General features: G+C 55.3%; 1 protein-coding gene across 1 annotated transcript; it reads right to left on the bottom strand.

Moving 5' to 3' along the window:
- Positions 1-6,367: 6,367 nt before the first annotated feature.
- FAXC (failed axon connections homolog, metaxin like GST domain containing) lies at positions 6,368-14,947 on the bottom strand. The gene is made up of 6 exons (XM_054393168.1): positions 14,679-14,947; positions 13,920-14,055; positions 12,942-13,138; positions 9,728-9,945; positions 8,173-8,289; positions 6,368-6,651 (listed from the first exon to the last, which is right to left on the bottom strand). The coding sequence occupies exons 1-6, from the start codon at positions 14,945-14,947 to the stop codon at positions 6,368-6,370; spliced, it is 1,221 nt and encodes a 406-aa protein (XP_054249143.1).
- Between the last annotated feature and the right edge of the window lie 1,482 nt (positions 14,948-16,429).

Below are 16,429 nucleotides of genomic sequence, written 5' to 3'. Positions count from 1 at the left end.
CAGTGCAGGCGAGGCTGATCTTGGTCACCTCTCCCCCTTTCCACCACCCCCTGCCACTGCACAGCCTGGCAGAAGCATTTGGCTTTCGGTGCCATAGGCAACAGACACAGCTCTGGCACAACCAAAACTGTTCCCTCAGCTTGACTCAGATCAAGTTTTTCAGCATCTCCAGCAGATGCAGGCTGGGGCTGGGGCCAGGTCACTGTCACAAAATCTCTCATGATGGGGAGGAAGTCATGGAATGGGTTGGGTTGGAAGGGACCTTAAGGATCATCTACTTCCATACACCCCTGCCATGGGGACACCTCCCACCAGCCCAGGCTGCTCAAAGCCTGATCCAAGCTGGTTCAAACACCTCCAGGGAGGGGGCATCCACAGCTTCTCCGACCTGGAGAGCTGTGTAAAGCTGGGAGCTGCACAGAGGCTTCCTGCTGCAGCAGCAGGGAGGGTGCCCCACGCTCTGCACAAGCTGAGCACAAGCTCCTCGGGCAAGGAGATGCAGAGAAAGAGCCAAACCCGCAGAGGGAAAGGAAAACCAACCCCCCACCCCCTTCTCACATCAGCCTCAGGTTTGTGCTTTTTTGAGGAGGCAGGAGCTGGGTGGAAGGGAAAGGATTAAAAGCAGCTGCAAAGTTGGAGAAGCCACATCCGCAAGTCATCCACTGCCCTCCCGTGGCTGCGGGGGACACCTCCAGAGCGCTCGTAGCACAGCAAGACCTCCAGTCCAGCCGAACACCTTTGTCACGTCAGTGAATTGTCTTCCTCTCCTCTTTCCCCGGCACTTTATGCCCGGCTGGTGGCTAAAAGATCTTGATCAGAGGTAGGAAAGATCATTTGTAACTTGCATAAAGGGAGAACATTAATCAGAAAGCCCCAAATGTGCAATTTAAAACCATGGGAGAGCAAAGTGTGCTCAGAGCTCTCTGCAAATTGGGGAAAAATAGTGAATTGGGAGGGGGGAAATCGATATAATGTCTGGAGTTGAGAAGAGGAGGCTGAGGGGAGACCTCATTGCCCTCTACAGCTCCCTGAGAGGAGGTTGGGGTGAGCTGGAGGTTGGTCTCTTCTCCCTAGTCTCAGGTGATAGAAGGAGAGGAAATGGCCTGAAGGTGAACCAGGGGAGGGCTAGGTTGGAGATGAGGAACAATTTGTTTGCTGCAAGAGTGGTCAGGGATTGGCACAGGCTGCCCTGGGAGATGGTGGAGTCCCCATCCCTGGAGGGGTTCCAGAAAGGTGTGGCCATGGCACCTGGAGCCATGGATTAGTGGCCATGGTTGATGTTGAGGGTTGGACTGGATGATCTTGAAGAGCTTTTCCAACCCCAACCATTCTGTGCTTTGTTTCTGCCTCCTCACCCATGGCTGCTAGGAGCTGGAGCAGCAGGCAGACAGCAGCAGCAGTCTGAGGAACACTCTGTGTGTCCCAGCTGATGGAACTGTGTCACTGAGAGCTTGTGGCACTTGGCTAGACAGTTGCCCTGCTGACTACACCCTGCTGGGGGTGAAGGGCTTACAGCAGGGGAAGGGTCAGCACTTTAATTCCCTCCTGGAGAGCTCTGGCTGAACAAAACTGGCCCTGTTTGGAGCAGGTGTGGACCAAAATGCTGAGAACAGCAGCCAGGAGGGAGGCACCCAGGGGGCTGCCATCCCTGGTGTCAGTCAGTCACTGCTATCTGCTGCATTTCATTCACAGGGCACAGAGGAACAAGCTCTCCTTACCTCACAGCTTGTTTTGCTTCTGTCTGCAGTGGCCCTATGCCACCAGGTAGCCCCAGCTCTGGCAGGGAGGGCAGCAGGCTGAGAGTGCACCTGGGAGCAGCTCTTCTGCTCAGGGGAGATTATAGAGAGAGCAGCTGGAGGGGGCTGGGCTGGGCCTCTCCTGCTGCAGGGCACTGTGGCACCAGATGCAGACCAGGGTGACTGACACCTTGGTTGGCATCTGAACCCCAGCACAGACACAGCTTTGGGGTGTGCAAGGAATTAACAACTGGCCCTGGCCCCTGCCAGCAGCAGGGATCTGGTCAGGGGCTGTGCCTCCAACTTCTTGCCCTAAAACTGGTTTTACTTTGAAGAATTTTTCTGCCCTGAGTCTGGACAGAAACAGGGAGGAGGTTCAGTGTGAGGCAGGCTGGAGGAGGACCTGAGGTGATGACAAACTCCCCAGGAGGCAGCAATGGTCCCTGGCAGCCCAGCAGGCAGCTGTGTGCTGAGCTGCACCCAGAGCAGGGAGAGCAGCAGCACAGGGAGGGAATTCTGCCCCTCTGCTCTGCTCACACCCCACCTGCAGCACTGCCTCCTGGCAAGGATGTGGGGAGCAGGAGCAGGGCAGGGATTGTCCCCCTGGACTGGGCACTGGAGAGGCCACAGCTTGAGCGTTGGGCTCAGTGCTGGGCTCCTCACTCCAACAGGAAGGACACTGAGGGGCTGGATGGACAACAAAGCTGAGGAAGGGGCTGGAGAACAGGGCTGGGGAGGAGCAGCTAAGGGGCCTGGGGGTGTTTAGTGTGGAGGAGGCTGAGGGGAGACCTTCTGGGTCTCTACAGTTCCCTGAAAGGAGGTTGCAGTGAGGTAGGGGTTGGGCTCTTCTCCCTAGAAACAAGTGACAGGAGGAGAGGAAATGGCCTCAAGTCACACCAGGGGAGGTTTAGGTTGGACATTAGGACAAATCTCTTCCCCAAAAGGGTTCTCAAAGCCTGGCACAGACTGCCCAGGGAGGTGGCTGAATCCCCATCCCTGGAGGTGTTTCCCAGAGGCAGAGATGTGGTGCTGAGGGCCATGGCTTGGCACCAGCCTTGGCAGAGCTAGAGACTGGTTGGGCTGGATGCTCTGAAAGGGTTTTGCCAACCCAAACGACCCTCTCCCTCCATGACTCTCCCAGCAAGCTGCTTCCCCAGGCTGTGTGAAGAGGAATGCCAGCTGCAGCCTCTCGCTTGCTGGGTGTCAGAGTGGGCAGCCTGATGAGGGCTCTCAGGCCTCCAGGAAGCAGAGGCAGGTTCAGAAGGAGGACAGGAAGCAGAGAGGTATTTTAGATCAGTTGTAATTTACACACCAAGGACACAGCATCAACACCTCTACAGCTGTTGCTATGTACAGGGAGCCACACAGTACACAGCTATGGTACAGTCCAGTGGAGTGGTAAATATGGCTTCAGAAACTAGGAACAGTGCTAGAACAATGAATGTCCAACAGGAGTGCATGACAAACAGGAGAATGCAGCTGCAGAGGCCTCATGGAGCAGGCTGGGCCTTCATTTCCTCCCCCACAGCAGTGGGCTGGGAGCATCCCTCCCCCTGAACCCACCTCAGCTGCTTTGCTCTTCCTGGGCTGCACACCCTGAGGGTTCACCTGGAAAACAAAAAAATCTGTACAGCATTTGAGGGCAGACCAGGCATGAAACAAACCAAGCTTCTCTCTAGGGACAGGACAAGAGGAAATGGCCTGAAATTGTGCCAGGGGAGGCTTAGGTTGGAGAGGAAGAAAAATTTCTTTCCTGCAAGAGTGGTCAGGGATTGGCACAGGCTGCCCAGGGAGGTGGTGGAGTCCCCATCCCTGGAGGGGTTCAAGAAACCTGTGGCCATGGGGCCATGGTGGTGTTGGGTCAGTGGTTGGAGGGGATATCTTGGAGGTCTATCCCACCCAAAGCATTCTGTGACTCTGGGTGAGGGCACAACACACAAGAGTGCCCTGGGACAGCATCTCCATGGGCAGTGAGGCTCACACAAGCACTTCTCTAGTTGCTCAGAGAGGTTCAAAGCAAGCCAGCAGCACAGCTTCTCTGCCCTTCTGCCACAACCCAGCAGGACTTGCAGGGCAGGTCAGTGGCTGTGCCAGTGCTGGGAATGATGTTCTGATGCCCAAGCCAAATCTACCCTGTCCACTTTCAAACCATTGTCCCTTGTCCTGTCACGCCCCTGTCAAAAGCCCTTCCCCAGCTCTCCTGGAGCCCCTTCAGGCACTGGAAGGCTGCTCTAAAGTCTCTCTGGAGCCTTCCCCAGGGTGAACAGCCCCAGCCCTCTCAGCCTGTCCTCATGGAAGAGGTGCTCCATACCTCTGACCATCCCCTGTGGCCCCCCTCTTCCCCAAACACCTGAGGGAGCAGCAGAAACCTTTGCTGCAAGCACTTCACATGAGGGCACTCCCACTGGGAAGGAATCACAGAGCTGTTTGGGTTGGCAAAGCCCTTTGAGCTCACCCAGTCCAACCATTCTCTGACTCTGCCAGGGCTGGGGCTAAACCTGCCCTCATGGCCCTCAGCACCACACCTCTGCCTCTGAGAAACACCTCCAGGGATGGGGATTCAGCTGCTTCCCTGGGCAGCCTGTGCCAGTCTGAGAGCCCTCTCCGTGGCTCCCCCTCCCAGTTCCTGGGGCACTCTGCAGTTAGCAGTTTGCTTTATTTCCATCAGATGCCCAATTGCTCACTTTGCAGCACTTGGAGCTGTGGGGCCAAAGCTGCTTGTTGGAAAACAAGAGGCAGCTCCTTACTCAAATAGAAGGTAAGGACTAGAGCCACTTGAAATCCTCCCCTGCCCCAGCAGTGTCCCTTGGGGAGCTGCCCTGCATAACTCTGCCCACAACACACCTTCCAGCAGGCAGGATTCTGTAAGCCTTGGAGGCAGCCCTTCCAAGGACAGCAGCAGCAGACTGGCACCACTGCTGCAGCAGACAGCTCTGACAGAAGATCTGTGCCTCAGCTGCAGAAATACTGCAGGAAATGCTTTTTCCAAGAGGACATAGAGCTGGAGGGACACTGCCATGGTTTGAAAGATCAAAACGTATGACTGGCAGTGTCAGGACTGGATGGGAACAGCCCCCCAGAGCTCAAACGTGGGGCTGGGGTTGGTTTTTCAGTCAACCACATCTGTAGGACCTTTCCATCCCAGGGTCTGTTCCCCCTTTTGCTAACAGTGAGCTCTGCTGGGGGGTAAAGGAATCCCTTCTGAGATGGCAGAGGGTCACAGTCTTGGCACCTTTCCCACAGCCCACCCTCTAGCACAGAATGGCAGGGGTTGGAAGAACCCTCTGGAGATCCTCTAGTCCAACCCCCTGCTAAAGCAGAGTCACCTGCAGCAGGCTGCCCAGGAACACATCCAGGTGGGGTTGGAAGCTCTCCGGAGGAAATGACTCCACAACCTCTCTGGGCAGCCTGCTCCAGGGCTCTGCACCCTCACACCAAAGAATTTTTTCCTTTGGTTCACATGAAGCCTCCTGGGTTCCAGTTTGTGCCCCTTACCCCCTGTGCTGTCCCTGGGCACCACTGACAAGAGCCCAACCCCAGCCTCTTGCCCCCCACGCTTTAGCTCTGGGGCTGCTCTTCTCCAGGCTCACCCCAGGGCTCTCAGCCTTTCCTCCCCCCAGAGATGCTCCAGGCCCTTCAGCATCTTCATTGCCCTCACCTGGACTCTCTCCTGAACTGAGGAGCCCAGAACTGGGCACTACACTCCAGCTGTGGCCTCACCAGGACACACCTGGTGCTTCCCACCCACTCCTCCGACCATCCAAGTGCCTCCTACCCTATTGCTTGTAATTTTGATCAGTGAGGGAGGAAAAAAAATAAAAATCAATCAATCAACCACAACATGGCCTTGGGCCAACATCTTGTGTTAGAGAGCATCTCACACCTAGGAACACCCAAAGGGGCTTTGCAAGCCTCATGGGTTTGATGTGAAGACACAGCAGGCCAAAAGTACCCAACCTCCATGGCAGAGCCTTGCCTTGCAAGAGCAGGCAGCAGTCAGTGGCAGGAAGTAAAACATCATTAGTTGATGAAGAATTCAAAACCACAGCAGAGACCTGGCCACACACACTGCAGGTAAGAGTTTTGGGAGATACTCTGTGGGAGTGATTTCAACCTTCTGCAAAGAAAAAGCAGCACTAAGAAGCTCCTTCCCACAGGACTATGTTTTCCTCCTGGCTTCTCTGAGTGTCTCCAGAGGACCTGGGAGCAGGCCCTCCCTGAAGGCTCTCCACCAGCATGTGAACCCAGAGCAGATCCAGCCCTGCCAGAACTCCACCACAGCACTCAGCTTCTTCCATGGGAGAAAGGTGGCCAGGTCAAGCCTCTTCCACTGATGTCTTTAACCCATTCCTGTGAAGGTATCAACACAAACCAGCTCCAGCAAAGGCTCCACTTCCCAGAGGTCTGTCCCACCTGCTTGTGGGATCTGGTTTTGAACTGTTGCCCTCTGCACCCCCTGTGTTCTGAAGAGCTCTTGCCCTGGGTTCCACCCCAGCAGTCACACACGTGAAGGAAGGTTGCAACAGTCCAGCTAGCACATGACAGCCAAGTCCAGCAGGATGGGGCTCTTCCTGGAGAAGGAAGCAAACCAGGCTGAGCCCAGTCTGCAAGGTGGGAGGTGCTGGCAGGCATCACTTGCCCTGCTCCTGATCCCTGCACTCATCCATCTCCACGTCTGAGTCGAAGAGGGAGTGCCCAGTGTAGTCTGTGTCAGGGGTCTGGGAAATGCTGTTCCCTTCCTCATCAAAGGTTTCTGTCCTTGAGTAGAAACTGAAGTCCTGCAAAGGGGAGTAGGTCTTGCTGGCCTCACTGCTCTCCTCAGACTCATACAGGGTGTTGTCATCCTCGTGGTGCCACTCTGGCCAGAATTTCCTCCTGATTCTCTCACAGTACATGGCCAGGTTGATCAGCTCCCCTGCAACACAGCACCACAGGCTGCAGTCAGTGCCTCCAGCCAGCACCACTCTGACTCACCTCAGCCCTGCTTGCACACAGATGGTGCAGCCTCCTTCCAGAGAGGATTCCCAAGGCCAGCATCCACTCACTCCTCGTAGCAGGCTGTTTGTAACCTCTGTGTAACTCACACCCTGTGTCATTCACCTGCACACAACGGGAAGGCTCACACTGGGATGAACATCAATGCATGGAGCAAAAGCAGCATCCTGAATGCAGCCCCTACAGAAAGCAATGGAGAGAAGATGCTAACAGGGTCAGGTTTGCAGAGTGAGACTCTGGGTTTGCAGGAAGCTGCTCTGTGGAGGCCGAGTTGGTCCCACAGCTGCACAAGACAAAGCCCAGGGAGCTGGGGCTCTCCACCACCAGATGGCAACGTTGTCTGCAGCAGAAACGCACTGCAGCACGGTCCCTGCCCCTCCCTCCTAAGCCTCCACCTTCTACACGTGTGCAAGCCCAGGGAGGAAAGCACAGAGGACAGCGAAGAAAGAAGAGCCTGGCAAAGGCAGCCTGTGCCTGAAACTCACCACAGCAGGGCAGCTGAACTGGCACACAACCAGCCACATGCTCAGCTACTTGCATCCATTACCACTTAGTTATTACCAGCTGTTAGCCAGCCAGGATTCTAGCCATGGAACCTTCTGAATTTTATCCATGGATCCTTCAGAATCTTATCCATGCTTCCCCAGACTCCAAGGGGAAGAACTGTCTAGGCAATACTGATGTCCACAGCTGGAGCCTTTTTTTTTCCCCCTCAAAGTTTGCACCATAAGGGTGGTGAGACCCTGGCACAGGTAGCCCAGGGAGGCTGTGGCTGCCTCCTCCCTGGAAGTGTTCAAGGCCAGGCTGGATGAGGCCCTGAGCAACCTGGGCTGGTGGGAGGTGTCCCTGCCCAAGGCAGGGGGTTGGAACTGGATGCCCTTTAAGGTCCCTTCCAACCCAACCCATTCTGGGAATATCTGTTCTGCAAAGGGCTCAAAGACACTTTCAGATGCCTGCAGCACCCTATATTAACAAGGGAAGGTGTGTGGAGGGGAGGGCTGTGCTGGTTTCCAATTCATGACTCCACAGCCAGGCTGAACTATTCTTGCCCAGCATCTTCAGCAACAGCAGAGGCTCTAATTTCAGTGGGACAACAGCAGTTCCATCCTCCAACTACTCAGCTCAGCACAGCTTGGCTTGTGGCCCTGCTCTGCTTCTGATGCTTTCCTCAGCATTCCCTCCTCACAGTCAATCTTTGCTATGTTAAATGGGAAAAGATCACGTGCAGGAGCAGAAGCAATTACTGTGTACAGCAGGAAAGAGAAAACAAACAAGAGAAAACAAGATCAGAGGATCCAAAAGCCACAGCAAAGGCAAGAGCAGCCTGCAATGCAGCTGAGGTGCTGCTGCAGACTTCCAGTGTTCTTAGAAGGTGCTTCAGGTCCCAGCATGGCAAAGGACACCACGAGTTTCCCACCAGAGATCACTTCAGCTCCCTTACCTTTGATCAGCCTCTCTGGTCGAGTCCCTGGTAGTGTCCACATTGCCTGTGCCAGGTGCCCAAAGACAGTGGCATCAACAGTGGAAACAGTTGGTCCCATGATGTACTTCTTGTCACCTGTGAACACAACAGCAAACATTTCTCAAGTGGATGCCACTTCTGCCTCAAAAAATATACAGAACTCCTCTCAGGTGACACCTGGGGCAGATCTTTTTTCACTGAGATCACTCAGCTCAAAGGTTCACTGGTTCAGAGGCAGAGCTGTGATGCTGAACATGTTTCAGAAGCTGCTTGCAGGGTTCAGCAGGTGAAAGCCATTACTTCAGCTTCTCCTCTGCTCACCACTTCTGCATCTAGGCCAAGTGCAGAGCCTGCACTGGCCAGGTCAGCTCCTCCACTCATCCCAGCCAGCAGCACACCCCCCACTAGTTCTGCTGCGGTTCCTCACCTCTGCAGCCAGCAGCCATCTGAAACCACCATTTCTGGTGCAAGCCCTAAACTGTTCAACCATGGCTCAAAGTCAGGAAGGCCCTTGCTGAAAGCAGCTCTCTGATCTCACCCACAAGGAAGCTGTGCCCAAAGCCTTCTCTCACCACATGTTCAGGCTGAACCCAGTGCATCAGACAGGATGGCAGGGACCGCTCAGAAAGGACCTGCTGCTCCAGGAGGACACAGCCACAGACAGGATGAGTCATCACAGGGGGAGTCTCCATCCCCAAACCCTGCTTTCTACCTGGCAGGGATCAGAGCCATGCCAGGCACACAGCAGCTGCTTGGGACTGATCCAGAGGAGGAACATGTCGGCTCCACACCACTGTTCTCCTTACCTGTCTGGGCACCCCAATGCCATGATGGTGTTAAGTGACCAGCACAGCACACACAGATGGATAACTTCCTAAGACAGGGAAGAAAAATCCCATTTCAAAGCCACTGTTGCAAAGAACCATCAGTATAACCTTGTTTGCCCCCCACAGGCACAAGGCCTGGAGCCAAGGCCACACACAGTGCAGGCAGGTGAGATGTGTGGCACTGAAGAGGTCAGGTTATGGCTGCATGTCCCTGCCTCTGCCTGAAGTCCTATAAACTCTGTGAGATGTGGTCTGTAATTGAATTCTCCCAGGCCAGTTACCCATCTGCCCAGGAGACTGGTGCCCAGCAGAAGCTGCCTGTAGCTCAGCAGGTTATTAAATGTTAGGGTTCTTGAGTGAGTGCAGAGGAACTGTTCAGCCATCAAATGCAGCCAAGTGCAGAGCCTGCCAGCCTGGCACTGGAGGACAGCAGCAGCATGGGCTCCATCCACTGGCAGACTGAGGTTATTTGTGTAGGTGCTGGAGCTGCCAGGGAGCCCTTGCAGTCCATTTCATACAGCCACAGAATGATTTGGGTTGGAAAAGGCCTCTAAGGTCATCCAGTCCAACCAGCAACCCACCACCACCATGGCCATCAACCATGCCACGGCCACACGGTTCTGAAACACCTCCAGGGATGGGGACTCCAGCAGCTGCTGTGGGCAGCAGGCTGTGCACAGAGGACACACATGGCTCTAGCAGCTTACCCAGGAGGCCTGCTAGAGTCCTCATGTCCTTCTCCATCAGGGTGTACATCTCCTCCTCCGAGAAGCGCCCGATGCCGTGCCCGTACATCTCCCGCTTCACGATGCCCTTGGTCAGGTGGCAGAGGATCCACTTCAGCAAGTCACTGAAGGGGCCAAACAGTGAAACCATCTTCTGTGTCTCATGAAGGTTTTCCACCCACTGGCAATAAGCCAAAGTCCTAGAAGGATGCAAAAAGAAGTGAAGTGGTGCACCAGGACCAGCACCCCGCAAGGACTCACACAAATCACAGAGGCACAGAATGGGAGGGCTTGGAAGGGACCTCTGGAGATCACCCAGCCCAACCCCCCTGCCAAGGCAGGGGCACCCAGGGCAGGGCACACAGCAACACATCCAGGTGGGCTGGGAACATCTCTACTACCTCTCTCCACCTCCTTCAGTTACAGAAGTTCCTCCTCATGTTCAGATGGAACTTCTGAGGTTCCAGCCTGTGCCCAGTACAGCACTTCCAAAACTGCCTTTGCAGGCACTTTGTTACAATAATTCTATTCCAAGGCTCCTTAATCTGTGTTCTTAACACATGCTTCTCTACATTTCAGCACACCAGCAGCCCTCTGCTCGGACTGGGAGATTATTGACACTGCCAAAGGTTTGCCAAGGCCAGAACTGGATCAGCCTGCATCACCTGCTGCAGCACAGCTCAGGATGTCAAGCCACAGTTGGTCTTTGCAGGCTGACATCATGGTTTGACATTTTGGGAAGCATTAACACTGCCATTTGTGCCAGCACATCGGCATTAATAAAACAATGGTCTGGGCAAGAGCAGTGCTGCAGGAGTGGAGCAGATCTGGAGGGTAAATGTAAGAGCAGCTCTGGCCTCAATGCATAAATCGAGATGAAGAAAGTGACTCATCAGCAGTGAGCTGCCTGATCAGGGCCAGGGGAGGTGGCACAGGGATGTCAGCTGGGAGTTATTTTCCTCATCTGAACCCAAGCAAACTGGAACTTCTTGACATACAAAAGGATCTGAACCAATTCATTTCAGAGCCAGCTGTAGAAACCCTACATGCTGTGTGACTTGCTAGACCAGCTGTGGCCTTTGAGCCACCAGTGGCATTCAAACCCCAGCACCATTAACAGCAAGAGAGACACAAGGGGTTGGCTTGGAAGGGACCTCAAAGCTCATCCAGTTCCAACCCCCTGCCCTGGGCAGGGACACCTCCCACCAGCCCAGGTTGCTCAGGCCTCATCCAGCCTGGCCCTGAAGACCTGCAGGGAGGTGCTGACTCTTATAACCGGCTGGACCTAGTTAAACATCTTTCTACTTGAACTCTGTTTGTTCCATGCAGGGCAGGTCTGAACACCACCCAGAGTCAGCTTCATCTGGATTCTCACCCCATGCTTTACCTGTACCTGAGGCACTCAGCCTGTGGGATGTTTTGCATGGACTTCTGGGAAGATCAAGCAAGAAGTGAGTCCAGTGTGTGCAAATACACAGCTGTGTGTCCATACACCCATGTGCACACACACACACACTCATAAACCCCTCAGGCTGTGCTCACTACACAGCTAAAGCAATCTGAGGGCTTAGCTTGGTCAAGCTGCACACCCAAGGCTTTAAGTTCTCATCAAGCACGTTGAGATCCCTCTCCTGAGATCAAAGAGCCACACAGCACCTCCCAGGCACTGCCACGCTCCAGGTAGCAGGAGCTGCCTGGCCTCAGTGCCACAGTGCCACTGAGCCCAGCATGCTAGCACCAGAAGGACCTGAGAACCAGATGTCCTCAGCCCAGCTGACACAGAGGGCTGGTCCTACAAACTCGAGGTGCCCTGTGCATACCCTGCTGGTTTCTGAGTGCCCACAGCTCACTGCAAGCAGTGGAGGTGACCCAAGACAAGCCTTCAGTAGATGACAGAGGTCTGCACTGGGTCCAGGACCCAGGGCCTGAGCCAGGAAATGCTCTTCTCCCTACACTCATTTAGGTCAGCAGCTTTCTCTCCTGCTCACCGAAACACAGCACAACCCTAACAGTGAAGAACTTCTCCAGCACCAGCTACAGCCCAGCCCTGCCCACCTCAGAGATGCTCTAACCCCAGCACCAGAACAGGCACTGACTCACTTGCTGACCCCTGCCAGGCACCACAGCCTGGGGCAGAGGTGCCCTGACCTGCTCTCAGCTCCAGCCAGAGCAGCAATTTCCACTTGCAAGAGGCACTAACTGGTGAAGAAGAGAAATGACCTCAGCAAAAGCAAAACCCTTCAGGAAGAGATGCTCACCAGCCAGCAGGATTAACTCCATCCAGAGAGAGCACACCACAGGATGCACTTCACTCCTCTGCTCAATAAATGTACTCCACCATTACTTATTTATGCTGCAACTACTCTGCATGCTGCTGGCAATGGGCAGGGTGAATCACTCTGGGGCTCTGCTGTGGAGGCCTCATTTTATCAACTTTCACCTGCAGAAAGGCCACCACTGGGACAGTGTGTTCAGGAAACGTGTGGCCATGGCCCCTGGGCACATGGCTTAGTGGCCATGCTGCTCCTATGCTGAAGGTTGGACTCAATGACCTTAGAGGGCTTTTCCTACCCAAACAATTCTGTAATTCTGGGCAATTCCTCATCATGGGACTTGAGGACACCATGAAGCAAGCCCAAGCCTCTTGGGAAGAGGGCAGGGTCAAGGATGGATGTGAAGGCACAGCCACAGATGTGATGCTGTCCTGGTCCCAGACAGCTGAAGCCTGACTGGATTTTGGTGTAACTAAGGGATGGTTCAAAGTTGTTATCCAGGAGGTACAGTGGCACAGCTGTGATGCCTCAGAGGCTGTACCCAGCATGGTGTAACCTCACCAAGCCACACAGCAGAGAATGCAGTGAGAGTCAGAGCTGAATGTTCTACCACACTGCAGCTGGAACACAGCCCTTGGGGAAATTCCTCTGTGTGCTGCAGGGGAAAGGCAGCAGGATACACAGCCAGGCATGCACTTCTCTGCCCATCCTCAGGCCAGCTCTGCCCACCGATTTCAAATGCCTCCTCCCTGGTTAGTGTCTGGGTTTGCAAGATCTGTCCCCCACACAGAAGCTGCAGTTTCCTAAGGTGAGGAGAGGTGTGGAATGACGGCTTGGGTACCCAAGCTTCCTGCAAGAGGAAAGAGGCCCCAGAGGCAGGCAGGGGTGCAGGACACAGCAGCAGCTTCAGCAGGCAAGCTCACCAGTAGAAGTGCTCCTCCACCATTTTGGTCACAGCTCTGGAGACAGCTCTTTCATGAGGGCCAAGATGTTTATTTAAATTCACTCCAAGCTTCTCTTCCAAGAAGTCAATAATGAACTCAGTGCCAGACACTTTCTTGTGGTTGTATTCAATCCAAGGCATTTTCCCTTGAGGGGAAAGTTTTCCATCAAAATAGTTCTAAGGAAAAAAAAAAAAAAAAGAAAAAAGAAAAGGCAAATGAACATACAGACAAACAAAAGTCCCTTCAGGTCCTGCTTCAATACTTTTCTGTGTTTTTAAAGGCAATATTATAGCTCACAGTGCATTTAAACTGGACTGCAGCCTGCAAAGCAATGCCACCAAGAGCTCCCCAGAACCTCATCTCTAGAGGAATGTAGAAACAGAAGGCACAGGGAGGGCACTTCTGCAGAAGATGGCACAAGATGCACCCTGCCACACTCAAGGAACCTGTATTCACAGCCTCTCACAGCAGCCCTGCCTGCCTGCACTGGAGGGGAAGCAGGGGTGACAGGAGGTGAGCCAGAATGCCTTCCCAGGATTGCTCCTGGGAGAAACCCTCCAGGAAAATGAGAAGCTGCAACTGTCCAATCTTGGTCTCTCCAGCATGGTGAAATTCGAAGACCAAATAGTATTACGCTGTATTTCTGGGCTGTTATTAACATGATATAAACTCCAGGCTATGCTGCCACTTCAGCATTTCCAGACAAGTTAGCTTCTAATGCTCATTTAGCTTTGTCAGTTAAATCTAGAGCTGTTCCAGACCAGCATTACCCAAACCCTGTCCTTGAAGGTTAAACACCAAACTGAACTGGAGACATAAAGGTACCTACAGCCACCAGCTGAATGCTTTCATCTGCCCTGGGGGAGGAGGGACAGGAAGCCTTTTTGCCTTTTCATGCAGTTCTAGCAAGCTGCAGTGCAAAGGAAAGCTGCAGGAAAGGGAAGCTGCTCCATGTACCTGGTAGGGTAAATCAGCCATCCTCAGGTAGGTTTCCATTTTCAGACAGAACGGAGACAAACTTGGAACACCATTGGTAGGCCTCGAGAACTGATGCAGTATGATGGCATCTTTGGAATCAAGCTCTTCCTCTTTCCTGTCAAAACCAAAAGGGAATTAAAAAAACACAGCCACCACCAAACCAACACACCCCTGAACGAGTGCACGATGCCTCGAGGTGTTAAATACACAGAGCACAAACACACGTCCTCCCCTAAGGGATTGCTGCAGGATTTTGGCTCAGGGGACCCGGAGCCCAACCGGGGCCGCAGGGAGCAGGCAGAGCCTCGGCTCAACCCGGAGCCGGATCGGGCATTGCCTTGGCTCACCGGGCTGCAGGGGCAGCTCCAGGGGCAGCAAGAAGCGGGCAGAGCCCCCCGCACCGCACCAGCACCGGGGCTGCCAGGCCCCGAGGCCACCTCTGGCCACCTGTGGAGGGGGCAGCGCAGGGCACCTCTGCAGGGCACTGCTGCGAAGGGTAAATAAACGGCAAAACCCCCACGCGAATAAACGAACAGTGACAGAAAAACTAAGGAAGGCAAAACCAGCTAACCCAGGGCGCAGCGAGGAGCCAGGCCCCAGCGCCCTCTCCCCTCAGACCCCGCCGCAGCCTCCGCCGCTCCCCGCAGGGCAGCGCCCGGCCCGGCGCAGGCCCCGCCGCAGGCCCCCCGCGGACCGCCGCCGCAGCCGGGCGGAGCTCCCCCCGGGCCGCCGCCTCACCGTATGGCCAGCAGCTCGTGGAGCAGGTAAGCGGCGGCGGCCAGCAGCGCTCCGCCGGTCAGGTACAGAGTCTTCTTCCACCAGGAGTCGGAGCCCAGCGCCGCCATGGTGCCGCCCCCGCCCGCCAGCGGGAAGGCGACGATCTCCCCCCCATAGAAAGCGGGCGGCGGCTCCTCGGGCCCCGCGCCCCAGCCCAGCGCCAGGCTGCGGTTGCGGCTCAGGTCCGCCACGCAGGAGCGCGGCGCGGCCAGGCCCACCCCCCACAGCATGCTGGGTCCGCGACCCGCATCCCCCGACGAGCCCCCCACCTGCCCTGCCCTGCCCAGCCGCGGTTCCGGCGGGGAGGGCCGCGCTGGGCGGCTCCGCCGGCTCCTTCAGCAGTGGCTGCGCGGCTGCGCAGGGCGCTGGGGAGGGAGGGAGGGAGAAGAGGAGAGGGGATGGGGAGGGCTGGGCCTGCGGCCGGGGAGGCAGCCGCGTCCCACCCGCGGCTGTGGGGTGAGAGGGCTGCGGGAGGCTGCGGAGCGGCAGCCGCTGTCCGAAGCTCAGGGCGAAGAGGCGCGCCGGTGACCGCGCTGCGGGCTGGGGGCTCCGCAGGGTAGCCAGGCACGGGGACACATCCCTGAGCCGCTGCGCCTCGGCACAGGCACAGAGGCTTCGTGTTTTACCGGGGAGGGCTGGATCCCCACCCCTGCACTTCAAATACCCAACCTAAGCCTTCTCTGGTGCAACTTGATGCCATTTCCTCCCATCCTGTCACTTGGACATTAGAAGAAGCTTCTTCCCTGAAAGGGTCCTCGAAGGCTGGCACAGGCTACCCAGGGAGGTGGCTGAATCCCCTCCAAAACCTGCTGCACTCCTTTGCCCTCATCCTTTGGGAGCTGCTGGCTGAGCACCTTCTCCACAGCTTTTGGGCCACTCCACACTGAAGCTGATGCATAGGTAATGACATAAGAGTGGCAGGTGAGAGCAGCAGCCCCTTCATGCCACCGCTGATCACTGGCAGCACGAGGCTCCACTAAGCTCTTGCAGCAGGTCACTGAAGCGACACAGGAGAAAACTGCTTCCCCTCAGCTGCAGCAGCTGCAAATCTCAGGCTGAAGATCCATAGCCAGTGGCAGACAGCCTGATAAATCTGGGCAGTCACAGGCTGGTAGCTGGGCTGAGCTTTTGCCACTGCCTGGGAAGTGCTTGCTGTGTTACTGCTGATAAGAGGGATCCTGTTACAGATGGGATCTAAGCTGCTAGTAGGGCAGAGAAAGATCCTGGACATGCAGGTCCCAGCTGTTGCCACTGCTTGACTTTCAGAGGCAGATGAGCTCTCCTAAAACCTGCCTTTGGAATCAGTGGCCAGCACAGGTGGGGGTGAGCTGTGAGGGAGACAGGACAGGAAGGAGCAAATCATTCACCTCCCAGTGCTGCCCCAGAGAAGGCAGTGGAAAAGGGGAGAGAGAGTAACAGAATCAAGTAGATTTTCCCAGTTAACATAAATCTAAGCTTGCTTTCACAGAATCACACAATGGTTTGTGTTGGAAAAGCCCTTTCAGATCATCCAGCCCAACCCTTCTCTAACTCTACCAAGGCTGGGGCTAAACCCTCAGCACCACATCTCTGCCTCTTGGAAACAGCTCCAGGGACAGGGATTCAGCCACCTCTGTGGGCAGCCTGTGTTCCACAAGGCAATCTGAGCAGCTCAGCCTCCAGAGTGTCTCAGGGTTGGGTTTTTTTAAGGTAACACATCTCACAGGGGTCCA

Source organism: Indicator indicator, chromosome 27 (genome assembly GCF_027791375.1).
Source record: "Indicator indicator isolate 239-I01 chromosome 27, UM_Iind_1.1, whole genome shotgun sequence".
Lineage (NCBI taxonomy): Eukaryota > Metazoa > Chordata > Aves > Piciformes > Indicatoridae > Indicator > Indicator indicator.
This window is presented reverse-complemented; position numbering and strand designations above follow the sequence as displayed.